The sequence below is a fragment of the Pipistrellus hanaki genome (genome assembly GCF_964339955.1).
Source record: "Pipistrellus hanaki genome assembly, chromosome: 19".
Classification (NCBI taxonomy): Eukaryota; Metazoa; Chordata; class Mammalia; order Chiroptera; family Vespertilionidae; genus Pipistrellus; species Pipistrellus hanaki.
The window spans coordinates 21,564,044-21,588,623 of record NC_140521.1 but is presented as its reverse complement, the minus strand read 5'-3'; the positions used below and the strand labels follow the sequence as shown (position 1 = coordinate 21,588,623).

The 24,580-nt window shown below is 46.0% G+C and overlaps 1 protein-coding gene across 2 annotated transcripts in view; it reads right to left on the bottom strand.

Annotated features, from left to right (window-relative positions):
- TMEM233 (transmembrane protein 233) overlaps positions 1-18,492 on the bottom strand; it is a 33,265-nt gene extending 14,773 nt beyond the window's left edge. The window contains exon 1 of one of the 2 annotated variants that reach the window (XM_084868398.1): positions 18,150-18,492. In XM_084868398.1, coding sequence (XP_084724524.1) covers positions 18,150-18,341 — 192 coding nt within the window. In that variant the 5' untranslated portion in view covers positions 18,342-18,492. The remainder of the gene's footprint in view (positions 1-18,149) is intronic. The other variant, XM_084868399.1, reaches the window with a different exon arrangement.
- Positions 18,493-24,580: the final 6,088 nt, after the last annotated feature.

Below are 24,580 nucleotides of genomic sequence, written 5' to 3'. Positions count from 1 at the left end.
TGATCGCCCACAACTTCCCTCCCCTGCTGGCCGTCTTGTGGTGGCCATCTTTGACCACATGGGGGCAGCCATCTTGTGTGTTGGAATGACAGTCAATTTGCATATTACCTCTTTATTAGATAGGATAGATAGCTGGGGTCTATTCTGGAAAGATTCTGATATAACTGGTTTGGGACCAGACATCAATTGAAAAAAAAAAAATGTGGCCCTGGCTGGTGTGACTCAGTTGGTTGAGCATTGTGCTTTGTACTGAAAGGTCACGGTTTGTGGGTTCAATTCCTAGTGCATGTGGGAGGCAACTGATAGATGTTTCTCTCTCCTTCTCACCTCCTCTCTCTCTAAAAATAAATAAAAACATTTAAAAAATTGGGGTGAAACACATTTAACATAAAATGTATCATTTTAACTCTTTTTGAGTGTACAATTTAGTGGCATTAAGTACGTTCTCATTGTTGTGCAACCATCACCATCACCATCATCTCAAACTCAAACTCTAAACCTACTGAGCACTAACTCCCCAATCTACCCTTCCCCAGACCCTGGTAACCACATTCTACTTTCAGTCTCTGTGAAATTGACTACTCTGTGTTCTTCATACAAATGGACTCACACAATATTTTGTGTCTGGCTTATTTAATTTAACATAATGTCCTCAAGGTTCACCCATTTGTATAAAAGCGTCAGAATTTCCTTTCTTTTTAAGGCTGAATTATATTTCATTGTATGTATATACACATATTGTTTATCCATTCACACATCAATGGACACCTGGATTGTTGCCACTGTATTCTTTTTATTTATTTATTTTTTAAAGCTTTTCAGGATTGAAAATCTTTGGCAATTATTCTTAATGTCTTGCAAGGTTATGATGTTCAACACCTTCAGATTTATCCCAAGGAAGTGTATAACAGAGCATGAGCTCCAAACCCAGAGTGATCTGAGTTCAAACCCAGTGTCTTATTAGCTGTGAGAATTAGAGCAAGTTATCAAGCTTTCCAAGCCTTAGTGTTTTCATCTGTAAATTGGGGACAATAGTAATATTACCTTCTTTACCTTGGATAATAAATTAACACATGAAGAGTAGTTAGCATTAGCCAAACACATAGTATATACTCAATAAATGTTAGTTTTTATTGTGAACTAGAAGCTCAGTGCATGAAATTCATGCATGAGTGTGTGTGTGTGTCCCTCAGCTCAGCCTGCACCCTCTCCAATCTGGGATCCCGAGAGGGATGTCTGACTGGGATTGGGCCTAAATGGGCAGGAGGACTTCCCCCTCACAATCCAGGATTGCTGGTTTCCAATTGCTCGCCTGCCTGCCTGATTGCCCCTAACTGCTTTTGCCTGCCAGCCTGATCACCTTCTAAACACTCTCCTGCCATCCTGATCAATGCCTAACTCCTACCCTGCTGGTCTGATTGCCCATAACTGTCCTCCCCTGCTGACCTGGTTGCCCCCAACTGCCCTCCCCTGCCGGGTCGGTCCTCCGTAACTGCCCTCCCTTGCCAGTCTAGTCGCCCCTGACTGCCCTCTCTTGCAGGCCTTGTCCCTCCCAACTTTCCTTCCCTGCTGGCCTGGTTGCTCCCAACTGCCCTCCCCTGCAGTCTAGGTCACCCCTAACTGTCCTTGCCTGCAAGCCAGGCCACTCCTAACTGTCCTCCCCTGCAGGCCAGGTGACTCCTAACTGCCCTCCTCTGCCATCCTGGTTGCCCCCAACTGCCCTCCCCTGCAGGACTGATCACCCCCAACTGCCCTCCCCTGCTGGCCTGATCGCCCACAACTGCCCTCCCTGCCAGCCATCTTATGGTGGCCATCTTTGACCACATGGGGGCAGCCACCTTTGACCAAATGGGGGCGGCCATCTTGTGTGAGTTGCTTCAGGAATGGGACCATGTTTGGCTTGAAGAATAGTTGAAAAATCTCCTTCAGTATCAACTGTTCTGTTCTCTCCCCATGAGTGTTCTTATGAATTCATTTTCTCCTCTGGTTCTCGGGAAAGGGGCTGACTGTGGGTAAATCTTCTGGGAGAATATGAGGATCTGGGGGAAGGGATGAGGTGGGATACTCTGGAACTGTAAGATTTCACTCTAAAACCTTCACTGTGAGGATCTCGGACTTTAGGGTGGAAATCTCGCTGTGAAGTTGGAGAGACTGGTGCCTCCTCCCCAATTCACTGACTGTAATTCCTCCAGATTGGAATCGCACACTAGCATCTCCCAGTAGATGCTATGGACTGAAGAGGTAGAAATGGATTTTAGAGAAAAGTGCGCAGTTTATATGTATTTTTTCCTGATGAGCTTAGAAAGCAAACTATCCCATCTATTGTGGAAGAACTAGACAGAAAAGGGATGGCTTAGATATTGAAATGATCTCGTTAATTCTTTTACAAACTACCCATGTGATCTATGAACATGTAAAGCATTCAAACGCTATAGAAACATATGCAGCAACTAGTAAACTATCTCCTAATCCTATTTCCCAGAGGTAACCATTGTTAAATAGTTTACATTTGCTTATAGATTTTTTTCTTCCCACAATAATATAAAAGGAAAACAGACACTTTCTCTTGCTTTCAGTGGATGGACTAAGCACATCGTGTGCGTCACACTCAGGAGAAGGAAACGGCAATTTGCACCCCGAGATAAACCAGGAGTAGCACGGTCAGTCTGTCTAGAATGCAACCCCCCAGCATCACAACCGAGAATTTTCCATATGTCTTGGCAAAGACAAGTTCATCCCGCCCTTTTGCGATTAAACGTAAGTCTCTTCCTTTGTGGGTACTGCAATCTTTTGGAAAAAATACTGTTTTGCTTTTTTATTTAAACGACCATGAACAGACTAAGGTAAAACTTGGTAACCTTGACAATTTTGTATTTGTTTCCTTTAAATACGTGGGTTGTGCTTTTTTATTTGGCTAGCTGGTTGTTTTGAATTTGGTCTCTGCATTTCATGTAACTTTTTTTTTTCCTAAATGCTTCAGCCTCTGAGTCTTTCGTTGACAAAATAATATGATAATGATATTTATTGAGCATTTATTATGTTCCAGGCACTGTGTTACATCCTATACAAGGATTATCTCATTAGTCCTTCAATGGAAAAATATAATTGTAATTGCAACAACCCTATGAGGCAGATGCTTTACTCTTTCCATTTTCAAGTCACATAGCTGGTTTGGTAAAGTGTGTGTCTCTCTGTGTGTGTTTCTATACTTACACATTCAGAGTTCTTTATTAGTTTTCTTTTTCTCATTATTCTAAAAATATGAATGCTATCATACTATATTTGTCCTATAACTCACTTTCCCCCCATTTAATAGAGAGCGGCAGCTTTCCAAACCAGTGTCTCCAGGTCTATCTCATTCCTGCTTTCTCTCTCCAGTTATGATTTAAAATGAGTTCCATCAATAGACTTTCTAAGGTTATACTATCCTTGCATTCTTCAGGGGGAGGGGTCTTAATCTGTCAGGCCCCATTTTGGGGGCTAACTTTTTGTTTTCAAACAGCTTCTAACTTACAGAAAAGTTGTGAGTGTAATTGTCTCATTCCTGGTATTGGCTTTGTAGTAGAGTGAGGGAGCTCTGTCTCATTCTTGCTAGTGGCTTTGTAGTAGAGACTTCGATGGTCCCCCTCAGCCATATACATTTGTTACTTATGGTCTGTGGCAGGTACATAAGAGGCTGCGGTGCACATTCTTGTTCATGTTTTTGTACACATTTGTGTCTCTCCTTCAGACGGAGCCTCGGATTGGATTGCACAACCGCCCTCGTTTTAAGATGCTAAATGGCAAGTTCTTGTCTCTATTCACTGTGCAAAATATGTTAAAAGAAGGACTTGAGCTTCTTTCCAGTTTTCATTCTCCTCTGAGAGGCAGGTGACCCTTTCTCAGAGTGAGGGCAAATGGGCTCTCACCACACATTTCACAAGGCCCTCAGGAGTCCCCAGCAGTGTCTTGTCCCCTTTCTCTGGGCCTGGGCTTACAATGGAAAATGTAATTGTAACTGCAAAACCCAGGGCGTGGTCAGCTGCCTTGAGCCAGCAAAGGTCACATCTGGACAGGAAAGCGGGCAAGTTTCTTCCTCCTGTAGTAAATACCAGTGATGCCATGACCACCACACCTGGCTGTCTCAGCATGTCATCTGTGCACCCCTTCCCTGGATGGTCACATGATGCTTAAATACCCACTGACGGCAAGCTGGCCAGGAGCCAGACACGAGGAGGATCATTTCTCCGCCACGCACAGGAAGGCTACAGCGTGGAGCAGCGGGCTGGGTCGTGAGGCCCTGCAGCCAGGATCCTGAGTCTGCCTCTCGAATGTGTTCCTTATGAGAGTAGTTGAAATCTGGTGTTGTCTCACACAGACTACTAGACACACTAGTTTCTGGATCTCCAATGGGGTGCAGGTCAGCTGCTGTCTGAGGTCATCCAGCAGGAGCTTCAGCAAGAACTACAGTTTTCTCATCTTTGCTTGGGATTTGGCAGTTTTGGAGCAGTCTGACTGGCGCTGCAGTTTATTTGGTTAAGCTGCCACAGGGCAGACCACTTACGTATATGCAAAAGCCGCTGTGCGGAGCCTGGGCGGGTTTGTAGAATGTGAGGGGGGGGGGCCACTAGGCTGGGGCATAGCAAACAGTGATGGCTGCCAGCCAGCCTTCTCTGCCTTTCTGCATTTCCAAGTCCCTGTGTCCTGAGCTCCAGCACAGTAAACAATGATTGCTGGGCGCACCTCTGCAAAAAAGTCACCCTCACTTTTGGACCCAATGGCCGACAGTCCAGCTTCTCCCCGTAGGCGTATGGGTTCCCAGCGTGTCCCTAGAGTCAAGATTTCAGAATGATCAGAAGCTTGTCTCCCTTTGGGTTGAAAAAAAGCCGTATGCCCAGTTGCCCGCCACCAGCCTGGTTCGTGTGCCCCTGTACCTCAGCTTTTCAGCATTTGTGCTCCTTCCTCTTTTCATCTAGTGGTAAAACTTCCACTCAGCCAGCTTTCCTGTGGTTCTGGGTGATAGACGTTTTGTTTTTTGATTGCAGTTTTGAAATTGTTGTGCGAGGCGGCAGTTTAGTTGTTCACCTTTGCTTCCATCTTGGTTTCTCAGTTCCTCACTTTCCTCTTATTCATTATTTCAGAAGGAGTTATTGTTGCCATTTTGGATGTTGGGGACTTGAAGGGGAATGAGACAGATGCAGACCCTGCCCCCAGAGTTTCTTAGCTCACAAGAGGCCCTGTCACTGGAGAGTCATCGCTAATCTGGGCCGCCAGCCTGAGCCGCCTCCAGTTATACTTCTTGTACTGCCCTGTGTCAGCTTCCAACCCTGGCTGCACCTTAGAACGACCCGAGGGGCTTAAAACCATTCTTGAGCCCAGCCCCATCCCAAACCAATTGGACCAGGATCTCTGAGGATGGGACTCCAGCATCAGCATCTTTTGAATCTGATCCCAGGTTGAGAAGAATTGAGAACTACTGTCCTAGACAGCCACTCATTCCTTCCTTCATTCAAAAACTATTTATTGGACACCAGTTCTCTTCCAAGCAATGCTTATATTCTGGTGGAGATAGAAAACAAACAAACATGCAAATAAATAAGACGAGGACAGAATATTATCAAGACAAGAAGAATGGGGTGGAGTGAGGGAGCTCTGGCTGAGGTGGGGGCAGGCAGGCTGAGACCTGAAGACTTGAGAAGGAGCAAGCCTGCAAAAAACAGGGAAAAGAAGATGTCTCGCAGAGAGAACAGCATGTGTGAAGGTCTAGATGTGGGAAAGATTTTTTTTTTAGTTGAAGGCATTCAAAACCCAATGTAACTGAAATGTAGAAGGGAGGAAGAGAGGGAGGATATGAGAAAGGAAAACAGAGAGGAGAGGAGAGGAGAGGAGAGGAGAGGAGAGGAGAAGAGAGGTCACTGTCAAGACCCAGTGACAGAGCTTTTGCACCTTGAGAGCCCCAGTGGGCCAATGGTGGAGCCCAAAGAAGTCGGTGGAGTCTAAGCAAGAGACGATGGCGGGGCTGCCTGGGATACCTCAGTGCCCACGGGAAGCAGCAGCCAGGCCCTGCAGTGCTGAGGTCAGCAGGTGAGACTTTTGTGTGAGCAGGTGAGAAATGCCTCCTAGAAGTACAGAAAGGAGTTGTGCCAGGAGTCGCCTTAGCGGGGAGGGATGAGGACCAGTGAAACCTGGGCTATTGTTTATTAACATAAGCCCGTGTGCACTCCCAGGCCATTCATGCCCAGGGAAACTGGGACGGAGACAAAAATAGAGCCTGCCTCTTCAGTGGCCACATTAGCTTGGAGTCATTGTTCTAGTTTGGAATGAGGGTTGCAGTAAAAGTAAACCAGGAGCTGTGCTAAATATGGGAGCAGGTTGGCTTGATTCCAGGGCAAAAGTAACGGTCTGGTAAGAGCTCTTATGTGACACTCCACTGGGTAACAGCCCTAGATCTCTAGTCTGCGGCCCATTCTGGGATTCCTTCCTGCGCAATGACATCCATTTTAAGTAGATGACATAGATGTCATAGCACATGGCTCTAGAACACAGCAAGCTTATTCCACCGCAGGGCCTTTGCACTCCCGGCTCCGCTCCGATCATCTGATGGCTGGCGTCATCCTTTGCCAATCAGGTTTCTAAAGCAGGATCTCTTCTGCACCACCTGCCCCTGCTAGGCCTCTCTAATACTTGCCAGTTTGTTCTTTTCATGTGCTCATCACGCTCTGAAATGATCTTCTTAGGTGCTGGCCCGTGTCTGGTGTGCCTCCCTCCATTCATACATAAGTTCGCAGGGAGCTGGGACCAGCCACATTTGACAAGCAGGTGAAGGCTGTGGTTGTCCTGTGCTGCCCGTGGAAGTGTGGGCAAGTCTGCCCAGTTTTGAGAGGAAATGAACCCTTTGGCTATCGATCTGAAGCCTCACTCCCCAAAGAGCGCATCTGTTGGTTCTCTGTGTCTCATTTCTCACTGGGTTCAGGATTCTTGAGGGGGAGAAGAGTGGTTCACCCATTGACTCAACAGGCAGGCTGCTTCTAACTTTACATGCCCCAAATGTCAGCCATGCAAAGCTGGCATTTAGCTACAGGATCACCATAGTGCCAGGCACCTGGGAGGGTTCAGAAATTGTTGAGTGAATGAATGTGGGAGAATCCTTCCTCCCTGTTTTCTGCCCTTGAGAAACGGTGGCAAAACGTTTCCCAAGTGCTGTTTCTCTGTGTTGGCTTAAAGCTCTCCTCCCTAATCTGAATCCCTGCTCCTAGCTTTTCTCTTTGAACTTCAAAGTAACTGCCACCCAATGGCGGAGGGAGGCAGAGTGGCCATGTGTGGAAGAGGAGGCTGGTGACTCAAGCTTTCTCTGTCATTGGTTTTGCAAACTGATGTCTACTCGCCTCACTCCCTGCCTCTTCCATTTCCCTTCTCATTGAAAACGGGCCTTGGAATTTGCCACAATACAACACATATGTGATATTTTTGGGGGTCTCACGGGAGTTTGAAGTGATGGAGACGTTCTCTCCAATGTCTGTCTGTTGGTGCACACTCACCGACGAGATAGTGTGGCTCAAGGGAAAATGTTAAGAGCCACATGTCCTTCAAAGGCATGAAGAACTTAACTCAGGAGCCTCAGGTGCCCTCTATGGAGTTGGGAGACAGAACAAAAGAGTGGGCTTAACTACGCAAAATAGTATGGAGGTTCCTTAAAAAGTAAAAAATAGTACTAAGACATAATCCAGCAATTCCACTTCTTGGTATACAGCCAAAGGAAATAAAAACAGATCTTAAAGAGACATATGCACCCGCATGTTTATCACTTATAACAGCCAAGATATGGAGCAACAATGGATGAATGGATAAAGAAGTTGCCACACACACACACACACACACACACACACACACACATACACACACAGAATATTATTCATCCATGAGAAAGGAGGAAATCCTGCCATGTCTATCAATATGGATGGAACTTGAGGACATTATGCTAAGTAAGATAAGTCAGACAGAAAACGACAAATTCTGTATGATAGCACTCATGGGTGACATCTAAAAAGTCAAATTTGTAAAAACAGAACAGAGTGCTGCTTACCTGGGGCGGGGAATAGAAGAATCGGGGAGATGCTGGGGAAGGATGCACCTAGTAGATAAATATCCTGGAGACCAAGTGCCCCGCACAGTGACTATAGCCAACAGTGCTGCAGTATAAACCTCAGCCTTCTCAACATCAAAGATCTGACAGACTTAGATCTTAATTATTCCCAACACAAAAGTATTCTCATGTGACACGAGAGAGGTGTTAGCTAACGCGACAATGGCAAAGGTATTGCAATACATACGTATAAAATCAACACATTGTATGCCTTAAAAACATATACAAAATTACATGTCAGTTGTGTATTAATTTTTAAAAAGTGGATTTATATTAGTGGAGGTAAGCTTCTGCTTAGGTTAAAAACCCAGTAAAGGCGGGTTGACATTTTCCAAGCATTTACTTTGTGGCAGGAACAGTATTGAACTGCAATTTCTCTATCCTTAAAGATTTCAGGACTAGAACAAAACAGAGTAAAACAGCATTTGTGTTAACCATAGAGTTGAGCATTTCAGCTTAATAAGAACATGAGTTAGAGCAAGAATTAATCTTAGAGATGGAGACAAATTCATTTATTTACTAACCCCTTCTTTCTGAAAAATTTTTCCATTTTTATCATCTTTGGGAAAAATATTTATTTCTGAGAGAAATGAGATCTAATCATTTATTATGGAAAATTTTGAAAATACTAAGAAGTTATAGTAAAATTTGAAATTATAATAGCCAAGTTTTATCAAGTACTTTCCATATATTATCCCATTGAATGACTTGACAGTCCTCTGGAAGTAGGTGACACTGTTTTCTTTCTTTCTTTCTTTCTTTCTTTCTTTCTTTCTTTCTTTCTTTCTTTCTTTCTTTAAAATATATTTTATTGATATTTCACAGAGAGGAGGAAGGGAGAGAGATAGAGAGCTAGAAATGTCGATGAGAGAGAAACATTGACCAGCTGCCTCCTGCACACCCCTTACCGGGGACGTGCCTGCAACCAATGTACATGCCCTTGACCGGAATCGAACCTGGGACCCTTCAGTCCGCAGACCGACACTCTACCACTGAGCCAAACCGGCTTCGGCACACTGTTTTCATCTTACAGATGAGAAAATCAATGTTGTGTTGGAATCAATGTTTTATAGTCATCTCTAATTTTTCACATTTAAACCACAAAAGAACAACAAATATTAATTAAGCAGTTACTTTGTGCTGGGTACCATGCTTCATGTTTATTAACTCATTTTATAATTCACTTCATAATTAATGCTGGGGTGAGCATCGAATATGTAATATTATGTCTTTCCATTTAGTTAATTTAAACAAATTTTTAATCTCTTGGTGAAGCTTTCTCCGTATAGATCTTGCATGTTTATTTCTGGTAGTTTAAATTTTTGTTTGCTATTGCCAATATTTTGATCTGTTGAGTTGTCAATACTGAAATCCTAATTTTAGCATGTGTTCCCTTTTCTTCATAACATCTCTCTTTCAAAGTCATCTTAATCGTTATCATCCCTTTATCTCTGGTACATCCCTTTCTCTTTCTCAGTGTGTGTGTCCCTCTCTGTCTGTTTCTGCTTCTGGTTCTCTCTCTCTCTCTCTCTCTCTCTCTCTCTCTCTCTCTCTCTCTCTCTCACACACACACACACACACACACACACACACTCACACACACCTGTGTAGGCGCCCATCAGAGCCTGAACACAGTCCAGCTAGTATAAGGAATCTCTTTATATAGATCAATATTGTCTTACTTCCCAAACTCCTAGATAGCAGACTTCCTCAAAATAGCTTGATGGATGTGGGCACTTAGTAAATATTTGGTAGTAACAACTGAGCTTGCAGATGACTTCGGCATTCCTTGTTTCGATTTTGCTTGCTCCTGATTTCTGTGCCAAAGGTAGTGCTGGGAATTCGCAGCCTGGGCTTGCACATCACGAGGTGCATTTTCCTCGTCATCACCTTTCATTCATTCAGGCTTGTCTCCCTCTTGGGCTTCTGGGCTGTTTTTCTCCACAAGGATCTTCAAGGACAAAGTCCTGTGGCCTATCACTAAAGCCAAAAGCCAGAGAGGAATTCTTCCAGGCTTGTGTGAGAGTATTATGAGAGACTTCTTATATTGATGGGGCAGGTCTACTAAAGACGAGTGCTTTCAGAGAATCATGGCTGTGTTCCTATCAAAGGCAAGGCATAGTAGGCTGATGGCAGTGCCCCTGGAGGGTGGCCTGTAAACTCCATGGCGGGACTATCGTGTTTGATTCTGTCCCCGAGTGCCACCTTTTTTCATGAATAAGTGGGAGAACAGCTTTCTTGCTGGGATTTTGCGAGGAACAAGTGAAATTGTGTGAAAATGCTTTGAGAAGTAAAGGCATATAGGAAAATGCAATACAACAACAACAACTACTACTATTGGCAATGCCATACTATCCAAATTGTCCGGAACAATGAACAAATGGAGTCATCCGTAGAGGGCTTTAATCACAGGAGGTCTCCTTCCCTTTGGGAAATAGGTGATACAATATAAAGGGTAAAGAAAACAGAAAGGCAAATTCCTGGATTTCACCTCTAGGTAAAAGAGAATGAGGGAGGAATAACAGCAAAATATGGCAAGAGGGACCTATTAAAAACACCTATGCTGGGAGAAAAGGGGAGAGAGGGGTCTACAGGGCAAGACTGGTAGGGTGGAACACCCCACAGTACCCCCATGTCAACAAAAACTCAGCCCATTAACAGTGAGGACCAAGAAGTCATCATGAACAATATTAACCCAAGTGTGTTCTTTGGCACATTTGCCTTAGGTCAGAGGGCCCTGGGCAGCATACTTGGTAAATGCCCAGGTTTACGGTTCCAAGGCCAGTGGTTGACCCAAGACTCTGAGAAACCCCACAGGAAAGCAGACTGTTTGCTTTTACTCAAGTTGCATTTGACTTCCCAGCTTCATCCCCATTTTCTGTCCCGGTTTTGTTAAAACTTGTTCACATCAGGCAGAAACAGTGTATGAGAAGCTGTTTTCGAAGGTCTGGCTTCATTCCTGAACTTGCAGAACTCGAGGTTTTCTGCTATGTTCAGGCGCACACTTGGAAGGCATCACACTTCTGGGTGAATGGCTTTTAATTGAAAAATATTCACGCCCTGGACTAGTCCATTGAGAATAGTGCCAATTTCCACACATGGAGCCATTGGTGAGGATTAGCCAGGAAAATTGCCCTTGGCAACTAAACTTTGGTCAGCCTCTCAGTGATCGTGGCATGAGCCTGGGTCTGCTGGGTATTTTTCCAAAAAAGTTGATCAGAAATGCAGAACACAGGTGGGAAAGGGGAAATTCTCAGAGAAGTTGGAGCCAGCTTAGGGCTCTGTAGCCATTCGTCAGACATTTGTGTTACTTCCTTGAGGGTCCCTCAACTTGCCACTTCTCTTTTCTTCCTTTATCTCTACCCTCATATTTTTAATTCCCAAGAACTCTGTTTTGCTTCTCCAATAGTTTTATTTTTTCCAACTTCTTCTTGTTTTGTAACACACACGGTTTCTTATTTCTCAAAGGATGTTAATCATCTATGCTTGCCATTTTCTTCTTCTCGCATTATTAATTTCCTTACACTTCATTTCATTTGTAAACCACAGGTCTCTGAATTGAGAAAAACTTCACAAATGTATGCTAATCTTTGACAGCCTCTTCATATTTGAAAATGAGATGTTGGAAAACTTATTTTAAATTACAGCGGGAGCTGAAACCGGTTTGGCTCAGTGGATAGAGCGTCGGCCTGCGGACTGAAGGGTCCCGGGTTCGATTCCGGTTAAGGGCATGTGCCTTGGTTGCGGGTACACCCCCGGTGGAGTGTGTGCAGGAGGCAGCTGATCAAGGATTCTCTCTCATTGATGTTTCTAGCTCTCTGTCCCTCTCTCTTCCTCTCTGTAAAGAAAAAAAATCAATAAAATGTATTAAAAAAAATTACAGCGGAAGGCTGGGGAGTGGGGGCGGGGGTGTAAGAGATCAACAGAAAGAATTGTATGCATGCAAATAAGCATAACCAATGGACCCAAGAAACTGGGGGGGCGGGGGGAGATAGGGGAGGTTGTGAGAAGGTCAATGTGGGGGGGGGGGAGGAGACATGTCCTACTATTTGTAATACTTTAAACAATAAAAAAAGGATATATTTATTGATTTCAGAGAGGGAGAGGGAGAGAGAGACAAAAATATCAATGATAAGAGAGAAGCATTGATCACCTACCTCCTGCATACCCCCTACAGGGGATTGAACCTGCAATCTGAGCATGTGCCCTGACTGGGAATCTAATCATGACCTTCTGGTTCATAAGCTGAGGCTCAACCACTGGGCCACATCAGCCGGGCTGCAAAACTTCTTGAGGATGAGGCTTGTCAATGGTGGTCACCCTGGGGTGACGGGTGGGGATGCCATCACTTCTCTGGAGAACTCCTAGATGTTTGTATCTGTAGGTTTTTTCTTTTGGATGGTAACATCCTTGGAGAGAAATTCTCCAGTCTCCCACCTGGATGCCAGGGTAAGGGTATCAAGTAGGGGCAGGGGAGGAGCTTCCTTGTTCAATATGCAGACTTCCCATCAGCCCTGCTGGCAGCGCAGCCCCTTAACGTTACTCTCTGCTCTGCCTGGAGTCTGCAGGCATTCTGATTAATCTCACCAGAGTGAGGTCCCCCCTCTGCTATCGGGATTGTTGAGCAGGTGCCCATGCATGGAGTGTAGCCGATCGCGATAGTTTAATGACTTTTTAAAGTTTCTAAGATCCCTTCTCTATTCAGCCTTACCCTCTATGCCTGCCTCCAAAGGTGGTACCTCCAGTTAGTACCTCCAATTTCTGAGCCTTCCTAGGGTTTTGCAGGGCAAACTGTCTCTCCCCCCCCCCCGCCCCCCCCCGCCCCCCCCCCCGCCCCAATTGGCTCTTCTTCTGCAGGATTTAGATTTCAGTGTTATTTGCTCTGTAAAGTTAGCCAAGACTCAGCTAGTCATTTTCCATCGTCTAATGTTTTTTCACCTCTCTCATCCCTTTTCTTGGTCTCCTAACTTGTCCTTGGGTGTTTGCACCCTTTTAAATTCACTTATTATCATTTAGAGTGGTCTCAGAAGGGAGTGGAGAAAACAGATGTGTTCAGTACTCTGTGCTTCATCAAAAGTCTTCCTTGTTTACTGCAGGTGTTTTTTTTTTAAAAAAAAAATATATATATATATATATATATATATATATATATATATATATATTTTATTGATTTTTTACAGAGAGGAAGAGAGAGGGATAGAGAGTTAGAAACATCGATGAGAGAGAAACACCGATCAGCTGCCTCTTGCTTCTTGCACACCCCCTACTGGGGATGTGCCCGCAACCAGGGTACATGCCCTTGACCGTAATCAAACCTGGGACCCTTGAGTCCGCAAGCCGACGCTCTATCCATTGAGCCAAACCGGGTTTCGGCTACTGTAGGTGTTTTAGTTTAGCATTCATATTTACCTTTAGGCTGCAATTTAGAACGGTGACATGTTTATTGGTTACTGCTTTTGTAAGTCTCATAAAAACAAAAACTGCTATTGGGGAACATCCCTAAAATATACTCCTCTCCTCTTCCTCCCCCATCATCACCATCATTGTCAATACTTGCTGAGTTCTAGCTGTGTTCTAGGCAATGAAAACATTTAACTTTCATCATTTAAGGTCCACAACAGCACCCGAGTAGGTGCCATCACAGCCCTCTCTTTACAGGGTTGAAAAATCAAGCCTCAAAAAGACTAGTTGCACAAACATAGCAAAAAACAGAAAAGCTTTAAACTTCAATGGTTGATCTCTAGACAGGTTATGTAGGTGTGAGGAAGAAGACATTCTGAAGAGAGAAGTCTTATAAATTACCCAATCAAAAGACCTTGGCTATTTGTGTCCAGATTTAGGGTAGGCAAGTTGCTTCAACTGTGCAAATGATTATATCAAAAGATGGCATCAAGAGTGGACCCAACTCCAGGCTCTTGAGTCAGGTAGCAAATTCCAGCTACAAAAGCAATGGATGGTGAATGGAAGCTACACTTTCCAACACTCTGCAAGTTGCCTGGAACCTTTCTTCCTCCAGATCCCGAGGGCAGAGACCTTGCTGATGCTATTTCCCCCTTGATAGAGGTAAAGGAGGATAGAGCCTGGCACATAGTAGGTGCTTAGTAAACATTTACTACATGTATGAACAAACATTCTTTCTCCAGGGTCAAAAGCCAACTAGAAATTAGGAGTCTCTTTTCATTTCGAATAAACAGAGATAACCAGGAATGCTCCCAGATAACCTGGGAGCTTGCTGAAGGAGGCCTGACAACCAGCCCAGCTCTGCTTCCCAATCTGTGTGCCCTGGGACAGGCTGCATCTGCGTGGAGAAGGGGGTGCCACTTTCAAGTTCACACGCATGGGCTAGCAGCGGCCCAGCCTGGAGGGGAAATTCTGGCGATATATGTCCCTGAAATTGATGACAGGTTAAGTACACTTTCAACAAATAGATGTTTGATTCCCGGAGAAGCAGACTTTCATGTTCCTGCCACTGGCAATGCTCCGCTCAACAACATTCCAACGCAAAAAGCTACGATGCACATTGTATGCCCCGCCTCACAACCCCCAGGACAGGGCTGGTGGAAAGATCCACCCACAGCTTGAAGAACGCTTCTCAGATATATATTTTCCAATATAGTTTTTTTTAAATGACAGTCATTTTTAAAAAATAAGTTTTTATTGATTCCAAAGAGAGAAAGGATATATATTTTCCAATATAGTTTTTTTTAAATGACAGTCATTTTTTAAAAATAAGTTTTTATTAATTCCAAAGAGAGAAAGGGAGAGGGAGAAACATCAATGATGAGAGATAATTATCGATTGGATGCTTCCTGCATGCCCCCTACTGGGGATTCAGCCTGCAACCTGGGCATGTGCCCTGACCTCCTGGTTTATAGATGCTCAATCACCGAGCCACACCAGCCCGGCCCACCATCACCATCATTATCAATATTTACTGAGTTCTAGCTGAGTTATAATAATGATAATAGTTTTATTATTCCCCTACTCCAAGATAGTCATTTTATAGAAGGCTTTGCAGGCTTGGTTTAATACAGATACTGTTTTGAGATTGTTGGTTCTTTTTACAGTTCTGAGAACTAGCTATTTTGAGCCTTGTCAATACTTTCTATACGTCTATGTTTCTATTAATTTGCATTACTGTATAGCATTTATTGCTATGGGTGCTATTGATGTTTGGGGTAGGGCAATTCTTCATTGGGAGGACAGTCTCCAGCACTGCAGGACGTTAGAACTCTTGGTCACTTATAGCAAATTAAGCTATGATGCACAAATTAAGCTATGATGTCCCCCAGATCAACGGGACATCACACTTGCTCCCCCAGATTTCCAAATGCCTCCAGGGGCAATGGCTTGCCTGGATTTATCACAAATCACAGATGGTGGAGCTTTGGAAAGGACGGGATTTAACATCACAAGACCCTAAGGAAAGCACATACCTGACGGGGTTGGTCAGCCTTCCTCCTGCACAGTCTTCCTCTTCCTCTTGCTTCTTTGGACTTGGAAGTCTCTTTCAGGAAACGTATCTAGCCCAGATCTGCACTATTTCAGTGGGAAGACACTCCTAGTACCTTAGAGGGAGTGCAATGAGTAGGGTGTAGGAAACTCTTTTTTTAGAATTTGGGTTTTACTTCCTTCATGCTTTATTTTCATATGTGACATATGTGACATATGATGTTTCCAGGCTCCACCATCTGTCCATCTGTCTGACAGTTATTGCAGGGGGCAGGGGAGCTTTATTTCGATTCATCCTTACACAGGTTTGCTCAGCTTAAGAACAGTCCCACTTTCTAGATGAGGAAACCAAGGCTTTGAGAAGGCAGGAAACTTGCTCAGGGTTAACGTTCCGACTCCAGGGTCTGTGTTCTGGCAGCAGAATGGTCTCTTACAATAAAACTATTTTTAAAAGGCTTGGGGTGGGGTGGGGGTGAGGGTGTCAGAAAAAAGGTTTCTATTCAAAGCATGCACACATCTTGTCCCCCAGGACACACCAAGTGACATCATTAGCATTCAACCTGTCACCACCGGCTGGAGTATGGTGTTAGCTCATCTCGGGTGGGGGGCGGGGCTCTGGGAAAGAAGCAGATTGGCTGCTGATTCATTAATAAACCAGCATAGTGTGTGGGCACCAGCAGCAGCCAGAGAGCTGACTGCTGTCTGGAGAACTTGGCAGCTGTATTCTCCCCAGCGTTGCTGCAACCTTCTCTTCCCCCTCCCCCAAGATCTAATATTCTGGGAGAGGAAGGAAGGAAGGAAACTGGCTGGGTTCTAAGGAACCTAATAAGGTGGCTTCAGGGCTCTGGTATGGGGAAAAGCATGCATTGTGGTCCGTTAACATCATTCATTCATTCATTCATTCATTCATTCAAACATGCATTCCTTTCATACTTGTGCATCTACCACCTGCCAGGATCTATTCTAGGTGATGAAACAGCAACAAACAACACAAATATCCCTGCCCCCATGAGGGAGACGCAGACAGCAAGCATATTAATAAGGAAAACCATCTATCAGATGGATGAAGTGCTTTGGGCAAAAAGCAGCAGGAAAGGGCGCTGAGAGCTCTAGGGGCTGGATTTTAAACAGAGGTCAAAGGCCTCAGGGAGTGACATTGATCTAATAGCACCTTGGCGGGCACTGTTTCCAACGTTTTTCAGTTACTACTTCAGTCCAACCCCTCAACAATGGCTATTCCCATTTCACAGGCAGAGAGGCCGCGGCTTCCGGGATCGCTCAGCTAGCACATGACCGAGCTGAGGTTTGAACCCAGGCAGCGGGAAGCCCAGCAGCTGCGCTTGGAGGTTGCTGCAGAGCCCGCAAACCCGGCTTGGGAAAAGGCAAGTGGCGGGCGGGCGTACATGAGGCCTCTCCGGTACCCTGAATTGAATGGTGCCACCCATGGGCAAATGCGGACGGACTTGAATGGGGCTGGGGGCTGGGGAGTTCCGACGCCCGGCTGCAGAGGTGGCGCCAGTGGGGGAGGGAGCTCCCTGCTAGGGTTGTCCCTGGGCTGTGCCGGCCGGAACCTCACCCCGCCGCCACCCCCTGGCCAGTTGCTCCAGTCAATAAAGCGGGAGGACCTCGCGGCGCTCGTGGCCCTCCTTAGGGCTCGCCTGGGAGTTCCTACCAGGGCCGCGGAGGCGAGCTCCGGACCCAGGACTGCAAGCACCCGCTGACGGCCCTCGGGAGAGGCGCGCCGTTTGGGAGGCCGAAGCGCTAAGGGCGCCGCAGCTGCACGGAGCGCGGGGTCCCCGTGCATTCCCGGGAGCGCCCGGGGCACGGGACAGAGCGGCGGAGGGCCCGCCAGTCCCTGGGGACAGGGCCGGTGCGCGGCGCCAGACAACTGCCGCGTCCTAAGGAGAGCGCGCCCCGAGCAAGACCTGCAGAGAGAGGGGCGCGCTGCGGGGATGGGCGAGGTGGGGTGGGAGGCGGGGAGGAGGGGGGTGATGCGGGGCGCCATGGGAGGAAATGTTGCCCCTGAGAGGGCGTACCAAAGCGTGGGGTCCAGGGTCAAGGAGAGGGCGTCGGAAGTCGCTTGGGAACCCCCCCCCGCCCCCCCGAGTGTGGCCGACGCGGCGCCCGGCGCGCAGCAAAGGGAACCAGGACTCTCCGCGGGGAGAGCGGGTCCCGCACGCGGGAGGGAGGGCGGGGGAGTGCGGTCGCCGGCCCAGGTGCGCTACTTGAGTCTTAGCAAAGCGGAAAGAGCTCGAGGAGAGCCCGCAGAGGTCGGGGCTGAGAGAGAAGCCGCCCCGCCCGCCGCAGAACTTTCCCGGGCTGGAGAGGGAGCGCACCCCGGTGCGAAAGGAAGTGGACAGCCGGCCTGGGGGAGGCTGGGTCAGGGCTGAGCTCCACAAGGAGGCAGAGAGGCGAGAATCCGAGAGCCCGAGGAAGGCGAGGAGGAGTGCGGGGGGCAGACACTCCAGGGCGCGCGGGGCCGTGAGGAAGGGAGCCACGGAGAGCGCGCCGGGTCCCCAGGAGAGCCGCGTCGCCGCCGGTGCCCCCTCCCTGGCCGCGCCGGGCTCTAACTCACCATGATGGAGAAGACGAAAGCCACGATGTTGATGGGGTACGCGGGGCAAAAGCACGAGACGATGGTGAGCCACAGGTAGTTCTTGGGCATGGGCCCTCCTTCGTCCTCCTTCGTCTGTTCATCCTCGGTGTTGGCCTCGGGACTGCTGTCCAGGGCCGCCTTGAAGTCCGATTTGGACGCGTACTGAGACATGAGCGGGGCGGCGGCGGGGCGGGCAGAGCAGCACTGGTCGGCGTGGTCCGGGGTTCTGGCCGCCGGCTCCTGGCGAGCCTCTGAAAAGCCAGGGAGCGAGGCTCACGGGAGACGTGACCTCACCTCTTCTGCGTCCTCCGCGCGGGCACCCGCCTTCCCGGCTCAGGGACCCGGGCCAAGAGTCTAGGCACAAGCGGGAGGGAAGGAGGGAGGGAACAAGGAAGTGAGGGAAGGGGACAGGGAGGCTGCCAGCCTGAGATACACGGAAAGACACTCCTTGACGACACACCCAGAGCCTCTCCGAAGACGCACAGACTCCCTGTGAGAAGTCAGGAATGAAAAGGAGGTTCAGGGGAGCAGGAAGCAAAGCCCCTTTAAACTGCAAACTGGCCAGCGAATGGTGCACTTTTTCAGGTATCAAATTGGATTGCATTTAAGCAGGACTAGCGGTGACCCACCCACACCCAGCTGGCCACACAGTGACTCCCCCCTCTTCCCTTCCATTTACTGGCTGGTTCCGGAACCCTGCCCCAACCCCTTCTTCTACTCAGACCTTGAAGGTTGAGCCCCAGTAATTTTCCCCACAGGTGGGCAGGGAACAGGTGCCCAGGTTGGGCCCAGCTCTTTCCATGCTGTCCGGGGACCTGTGGAGACGGGAGTCGAGGAGAGCCAGGCAGTGGACACTGCCGTCCGCTTTGTGCCAAGTGTGGACCCAGGAGCCCTCCTCTCACCTCTCCCAGCTACAGAGGAGCAGGTGGATCTGGCTGGTGGAAACAGCCCAGCTGGACCCCGGGGATGGGGAGAAGGGGAGGGATCCCCTTTGGGAACCAGGGTGAAGGTAGCAGTTTCATCAGTAGCTAAGCCATTCATGGAAGGGGTTGGCGCGGGAACTGAGACTTTGAAGTCAGACAGAGCTGGGACATTGTCACAAGAGTTGAGAGATCTCAGGAAAGTCTCCTCGCCTTGCTGAGCTCCAATTTCTTCACCTGAGAAAAGTGGAATGATGAGACTCTCTGCTTCTTAGGGACCTTGTGAAGACTAGGAGATTGCATATCAAATCAGGCAAATCTAAGTGCTCAGTAAATGTTGGCTATCATTAGGACACTTTCCCCCAAATATAGTCATTATACAGTACCTCAGATGCAGTATCCAAAGTTACAAATATTTCACCCAGAGTTCAGACATGCTGAGTTTTTGAGACTGTGCACATATTTTATTATGCACAAAAACAGCTGCTCACCTTGAACATATTAATCATCCCTTGGCTGTCTCAGAAGACGGACTCATTGTCTGGGACGCCGCCCTTCTCCCCTGGGACCACAGTTACAGTATTTAGCCCTCTGCCTCCCTCCCTGGTTGGCGACTCCCTGAGAGAGGGGACAGTCCTGCTCATCTTTGTGTCACCACCTGGCACATTGCCTGGTACGAAGTGTGCGCTCAGCATCCTTCGCTGCGTGAACACACACAGATGAAATGGTAACTTCTCCCCGTGCCCTCCACCCATTTAGGTTGGCTCCTCAGGTGGGAGTAAACCAGAGAATCAGATTAATCTATTGAGTTCTCAACCAAGCCTTTGCATTGCATGTTCCCTCTGCCTAGAATGCTGTCCCCCCACACAGTCTCATGGCTGCTCCTCATTTCTCAGCTCCAGCTCAACTGTGACTTCCTCAGAGAGAGATCTTTTTAGATTTATCTAGTGTAGGTCCCCATAATTATTCTATATTTTTCCAGCATTTTTTTTTTTTTTTGTGTGTGTGTGTATGGGTGGCAGGTATCACTATTGAACTTCTTTTACTTGTTCACTTTTTTCTGTGAGTTCTGTAACCTCTTCAGAGATGTATCCCCAGCTCTTAGAATTGTCCTGGCACAAACAAGGTGGGAATGTAGGAAATATTTTTTGAATCAATGGATCAGAATTATCTGGGAGTATTGAAAAATGATTTCCAGATCTTGACCAAGACCTACGTGAATTATAATTTCCCAGGGTGGCACTCCAGAAATCTGTAGCTTTAATACCTGAGAATCAGTGTTTTTAGAACACTCCTCAGTGGTTTTGATGCAACAGAACATTTTCTCAAATCCCAATACTGTGTCTAGTTCTTAGGACATGGTTTTGGATCTTCACTTTGGAGATCCCCTCTGGCACCTCATACTCACCATGTCAAAGATGAAAGAGTCTTCCCCCTAAACCTGCTTCTCTCAAGGCTTAGTCTTTGGTGAATGGGTCGTGCCCATTTTTCAGACCTTCTTTCCTGTCAATCCTCTCACTGTGCTCTAGTTATGTAGGCCTTTGGCCCCTTTCTCAAATACACCTAGATCTTTCCCACCCCAAGGAGTTGATTGATTGATTGATTGATTGAGTTCCACTTATTTAGGCACTCATTGTTTGATTCTTGTATGTGCCCTGACTGGGGATCAAACCCACAACCTTGGTGTATGGGGATGACAGCCTGCCTAACGGAGCTACTGGGCCAGGGCCCACTCTGAGGTTTCATACCTGCTATTTCTTCTTCCTATAAGCCTTTTCTTTCTTCCTTCTCATCTGTCAGGATCCATGACCTCATGTATTTCCCCCAAGAGAGTCCTTTCCTGACCATAATATCTAAAATAGCCTTCTATCCTCTTATTCTCTTTCTCATTTCCCTGTTTGTTTCTTTCATCACAGTTATCACAACCAGAAATTGTCTTGTTTATTCGTATGTTTACTATTTATTGTCTGTTTCCCCCATTAGAAGGGAAACCCAAGAGCTGAGACTTTCATTTTTTCTGTTTGTGCAGGAACTGTTCTTGGCCCTTACTAGGTGCTCAATAGACAATTGTTGAATCAATATACTGTGCATGTAGTCATCCAACTTAGGAAGTTGGAGGTATTATTATTATCTTTCCTTGAGCCTTTACCTGAATGCTCCATTAAACCCTGTTGATTCCACCTCAAACATGACCCCTCACTCCATCCCCTCTCTCAGGGCCAGTGTTCCAATTGCAGATCTTATCAACAGTGAAAAGGCTCAATGGGTGCTCTCTCAGTCATGTTTGTGATCTGAGGGTCATGAATTTAGTTGGCTGAGCACAAGGTTTGGGTACCAAATAGAATTTTGCTATTTTAAGATCATGAACTACACTGTTCACGCTAACCCACTGAGTCATCCAGGGAAATGCAAAAGAATGGGTTGTTGACTCTGCAGAGCCCATCTCTTCTGCTAGGAAAACAACTGCTCAGTACTAATCCAACTCTCCGGAATCGCCAAACATTTCTTTATTACCTGCTGTGTGCACACAGTGCATTTCCTAGATGAATCATCTTATTAATTCCTTCATCACCCTTTGTGAAGAAGAGGAAGGTGTTTCCTTCTTTACAAATGAGGACACCTAGGGTCAGAGAGGTAGAGGGTCTTCCATAAGGTCTTTTACCCAAGAAAGTGGAGGTGCCAGGATTTGAACCAGGTCTAAATCACGTGGTCAATTAGCAGGTCCAGGCAAAAGAGTTAGATGGATATCTCTGAAGTTTGCTGGAGTTGTTATATTCTGCTCAGTGTAGATGGATTAATAGCTTGTTGACTGGTCTAAAAAGTAGCTGTGAAATTGCAATCACTTGAAATATTTACAATTAAATGGAAAAGAAAGTGCCCACACCAGAAAGTGTAATACATATGGCGCTGATTCTTGAGGGATGCATTAGGCCACTCAGTAGGGGCGTCCAGCTCTAATTTCCTGAGCTTCACCCATTTTCTCTTGAGAGGTCAGTTTATTGCTCTTGAAAGAACCCTACTGGCTGATTGCTTCAATAATGTGGCAATACCTTCCCCCTTTAGAGTGAGAGGAGAAAGTGACTTCCTAATAGCCAATCTAAGAGAAGATTTACTGTAGCTTTCTGGGTCCTGAGGTAGCAATTGATCTTTTTTGACCTTTAAAAAAAGTTTTATTTCCAAAAGTAAGAGTAATATATACTCATTGATTCATTTATACGTTGAAGAAAAGTATAAATAAGAAGAGCTATCACCTATATTCTGCCGCACAGTGGTAATCTCTATAAAAATAAGGGTTATTTCCTCTCAGTTTATATATATATGTTTCTTCAAGACAATGAGGTTATATACAGTTTTTGTTTTCTGTTTTTTTACTCAATATATGGTTATTCATATTTTTTACAGATGTTTTCAGAGTCTGCATAATTTACCATTCATTAGGTAGATTATTTATATAACAATTCCATGATCATTAGGTATTTATGTTGTTTTTAGTTTTGTTGTTGTTGCTGTTATGAAAAATGCTGTCATGGATTTTTTTTTTTTTTTGCATCCAATTATCTGTATTTGTGATCATTTCTTTGTGACCCATGACCTTACAGGGGTCTTTCTCTGTCTTTGAAACAGCAGAGAAAACTCAGATTGGCATTGGCTGGTTGAGATGTTGCATTATAAGATAGGCACTAATAGTAAAATTAAAACTGAGGCCAAGGAGACAGTCCCAGAATCAATGGGCTACAGAAATGAAAGCAACTTCCCAGTGCCACGTGGATCCCCAAATCTATAATCTTCAATGGGGTGATGGTGAATCTATGAACCTGTGATGGAAACCTATGCTTTTTGATTTAGGTCTAGGATTCCAAAGTAGGAGGAGGGGAAGAAGGGGGAGATGCTGAGATTCTGCTGATCTGTGAAAATGCAAGAGAAAGATTCCAGATCTTTAGGAATGATAAGAGGTCCAGAGCATTTGCTGCCAAATTTTGCATTAGTCTCAAGTAGCAGCCTTTAGAGTCATAAAGTAACTGCCTTGGTCTCAGGGGTTTGCTACAAAGAACAGTATCTCTTTGGCTAATATTATTAGAAAGCCATTTACCTTTCCAGTTTCCAATAACATTGATCCTCTCACCATCGGGGGGAGTGGGGGGTGTAAATCAGGGGAGAGGGAGTATGAGGGGAGACAGATTCTGTACGGTAACTTTAAAGAAAACACACCTTTTACCATAATAAAAGCACTCAGGATGAAGGGACAGAAAACACGAGCCCTCTCAGACCTAAAATACAATTCTTTTCCCATTTGTCTCCATTGTACCAGAGAAGAACAGTTCTCATGCATCACTTTTCTTGCTGATTGGATGACATTTATAATAATATCAACAACACATAATAAATCCGGGGGAGGGGGTCTCCTCAGCCCAGCCTGCATCCTCTCCAATCCTGGACCCCTCGGGGAATGTCTGACTGCCCTTTCACAATCCGGACATCCCTCTTACAATCACTGGCTCCTAACTGCTCACCTGCCTACCTGATCGCACCTAACTGCCCCCCCTGCTGGCCTGGTCACCCACAACTGACCCTCCTGCAGGTCTGGTAGCCCCCAACTGCCCCCCCCCCCCCCCCGCCAACCTGGTTTTCCCTCACTCTTCCTCCCCCGCTCTGTCGGCCTGGCTGCCCTGCGTAGCTTGCTGCTTGGTTGTTTGGTTGCCCCTCACTAATCCTCTTGCCAGCCTGGTCACCCCACATAACCTGTTCGGTCATCCGTAAGGCTGTTTCAGATGCGATGGTCACTAAACCTTTTATATATATATATAAATGATAAGGCTGTGTTTTGGACTATACTTTGCAGCTTATAGATGAACTATTTATAATAGTAAATTTTATAACAGTGATCATAGAAATCAGAAAGAAATTACGCCAATATACTAGCCTTGGACAGCTCCCATGTTCCTTTCTAGTTCTTGTGTATGTCCAGGTACATGTCTACACACCTTTAATGAAGGTATATGCACAATTTTGTATGTTGATTTTTTAAAAAGTACTTAACCTTTCTCATGTCGTGATCCTTTGCTGAATCACGACATGAGATTTGATGACTTTAATAATTCTACTATGGTTTAACTGTTGTTTTCTTATTGGATAATTTTGTCTTGTTGGATAGTTCTGTCATCTTTGTGTTAAAAATAAGCATAAAGGGCTCATCCAGTATGGCTTAGTGGTTCATGAGTGTCCACTTATGAACCAGAAGGTCACGGTTCCATTCCTGGTTAGGGCATATGCCTGGATTGCAGGCTTGATCCCCCGTGTGGAGCATGCAGGAGGCAGCCAATCAATGATTCTCTCTCATCATTGATGTTTCTATCTCTCTCTGATATATTAAAAAAAAAAATCTCCCTTCCTCTCTGAAGTAAAAAAAAAATTAAACATACACACACACACCCCAAAAACTAAAAGAAAGAAACAAGGAATTTCAGAAATGCTCACAAATCCTATGTCCTT